The sequence below is a fragment of the Gadus chalcogrammus genome, chromosome 6, assembly GCF_026213295.1.
Source record: "Gadus chalcogrammus isolate NIFS_2021 chromosome 6, NIFS_Gcha_1.0, whole genome shotgun sequence".
NCBI lineage: Eukaryota > Metazoa > Chordata > Actinopteri > Gadiformes > Gadidae > Gadus > Gadus chalcogrammus.
Genome location: NC_079417.1, coordinates 7,221,867 through 7,224,366, shown reverse-complemented (window position 1 = coordinate 7,224,366; position 2,500 = coordinate 7,221,867). Strand labels below are relative to the sequence as shown.

At 39.4% G+C, this 2,500-nt stretch overlaps 1 protein-coding gene across 1 annotated transcript in view; it reads right to left on the bottom strand.

Moving 5' to 3' along the window:
* The window catches only part of LOC130384280 (protein prune homolog 2-like), a 22,045-nt gene that overhangs the window by 14,943 nt on the left and 4,602 nt on the right, over positions 1-2,500 (bottom strand). Inside the window, exons 5-6 of the mRNA XM_056592402.1 lie at positions 1,716-1,856; positions 1,342-1,436 (exon numbers count right to left, since the gene is read on the bottom strand). Of these exons, the coding sequence (XP_056448377.1) occupies positions 1,342-1,436; positions 1,716-1,856 (236 nt within the window). The remainder of the gene's footprint in view (positions 1-1,341; positions 1,437-1,715; positions 1,857-2,500) is intronic.

Sequence of the window (2,500 nt, the reverse complement as noted above, 5' to 3'; positions counted from 1 at the left end):
AAGATATCATGTGCAAGTATGAAAATGCGTGGACGTGTGTGCATGGGTGTGGGTGTGTATGAGCTTACACGTGTTCACGCTTGTGTGATATTTTCTTCGTCCTCCAAGTGTGTTTTTGTGTGTGTGTGTTAAAGTTTAAGGGATACATCACTTGTTTTGGGTTAGGTTTGGTTTGTTGGTCGCTGAATTGTGTGTGTGTGTGTGTGTGTGTGTGTGTGGGTGTGTGTGTGTGTGTGTGTGTGTGTGTGTGTGTGTGCGCGTGCGTGCGAGCGTGCATGTGTGTGAAACTATGCGTTTAGGCTAGGAGAAAGGGTGTGGATCGTGGGTGGTGATACCTGATTTTGAAGCACCCAGGTGCCTTCATCTCATCTACATCTCATCCAAATGCATAAGAGCAGGGGGGATCCATCCCAACCCAGCACTTGCCCCGCCACCCAACGACACAAGATGCACTACAGCACAAAAAACGCTTCTAAAACATCCATGCCATTAAAAGTTTATTTTCAGTGTTGCCTTGAATCAAACTGTTTAGTTTTCATGGGTGATTCATCATGTGTTTGATGGATGACGAAGAAAAAGAACATTGCTGGAAACAGAAGTGTTTACCTCACTCTTTGGCTAATGCAGCAACACATCACCAACACACACCAGCACTTGAAAACAGCCAGGGCATTCAATACAGGAACCAGGGTTTGGTATAAATGATCCACGACATTAGGGCTTGTTTGGGTTTTTCTGAAGACATTTCTTCGTTTTTTTACCAATGACATACAGACATAAGTCATTTTAAATGTTGCTCTATTTAGATTTCAAGTTTACATTTACCATTTGAATTGAATATAACTTTTGATATTTTTTCATCATCTGAACATTTCAGTGAACGCATTTTGTAAGTTCTCTTGGCTGTGGTATGTGCTTTTCAATGGATAGACTTCTCTCATTGTGATGTCTGGCAAACTTGATGTAAGCCAGCTAACACTAATTAGGTAGTGAACATACCGGTAATAGCTAATGCTAATTAGCTGGGGAAGCTGATATCTAACATTGCGGTAAACAGCTCAAGATTTTTAATTCTTACCTGATCCATCTCGAGCAAACATGTGATAGTTAAATTTCTCATGTGATAGTTAAAAGCTAGCAAACATGAAACCTAACGCATCAGCTACCTAAGGGCTAATACCTTATAAGTGACTAATCAAATCCACTTGACCCCTGAGCAATTATTGTGGCACGTTTGGAGACAATCAGACTACTGGTGTGCACTGCAAATCTGAACACACAAACACAATTCAACACACATTGGCTCTCAGATTATAGTAGTTGGATTTAATTGAAATTTACCTGGGATTCTATGGTCATAGAGGAGAGCGCTAGGACGAATTCTCCATCCGTGAATTCCTTAAGCATTTGCGTTAGCTGTTGCTCAATGTCTTTATCTGGTCAAAACACACAAATACACACACGCACACACACACACACACACACACACACACACGCAATACACACCAAGACACTGACACAAAACATACTAACAACTATGTGGAACACAAAAAAGATCATAGCAGAAACAGTTCAATGTTTCTTTTCATTCTTAAAAACATGCTTGTTACTGTAGGCTACAACACATTTCTGCAGTTGAAGATAAAAAAAGTAGATCTGGTTATATGTTGGTATATATTTAGTTATGTATACACTGTATAGAGACAGGTACACACCATGAAGCTTGGCATCCTTTTTTGGGTGTTGAACTGCAGTGACCTCACGCCATTTCTCCAGAGAATGCACCAACTCCTCAAGCTGGGCAGACTGGCGGCCATCTTGGACCCACAACCTCTCCTTCTGCAGCCTCAGAGCCTCTGGAACACATGCAGTAGTACATACATTACACTTTCATTTAGCCTGGGTGTTTATCTAAATGTTTTTCTACTGTAAAACTGTAAGAGGACAAAGTTTGTTCCTATATTAAACACAACAGATATAATAATACTTTCACTCCAGAACAGACTGTACTATAGGCCCAGAATAAATACATTTTTCTTGGCAGCTGTCTAACTGAGCTAAACTCATTATAATGATGAAGATGGATAGATATTTTGTGCCAATTGTGACAAGCTTAAATGCCCAGATCAGTTAAGAGGTTGGCTGTGAAAGTGGGGGTGAAAATTGTACTGCCTACGTAATCCGCGTTCGAAACATAACGTCATCGTTCGACGCGATTGTCCGTTGCCAGGCAGGTTTCAAAAAACGTTCGCGCTCATGTTGCCAAAGACGAAATAACATAAGACAGATAACAGTTGTTTTTACTTTATATTTGTATTGTATTGAATTTAGCTAGTAAACTGAGTGTTTAAAGTGTATCATAGTTACCGCGCTATAAAAAACGGATCAATTATTATTATTATTATAATAGTCTAGCTAGCTTGTGTTAATACACTCAGTTTACTAGCTAAATGTGATTAAACAATTAAATACAATACAAATATAAAGTTAGCAACGCTAA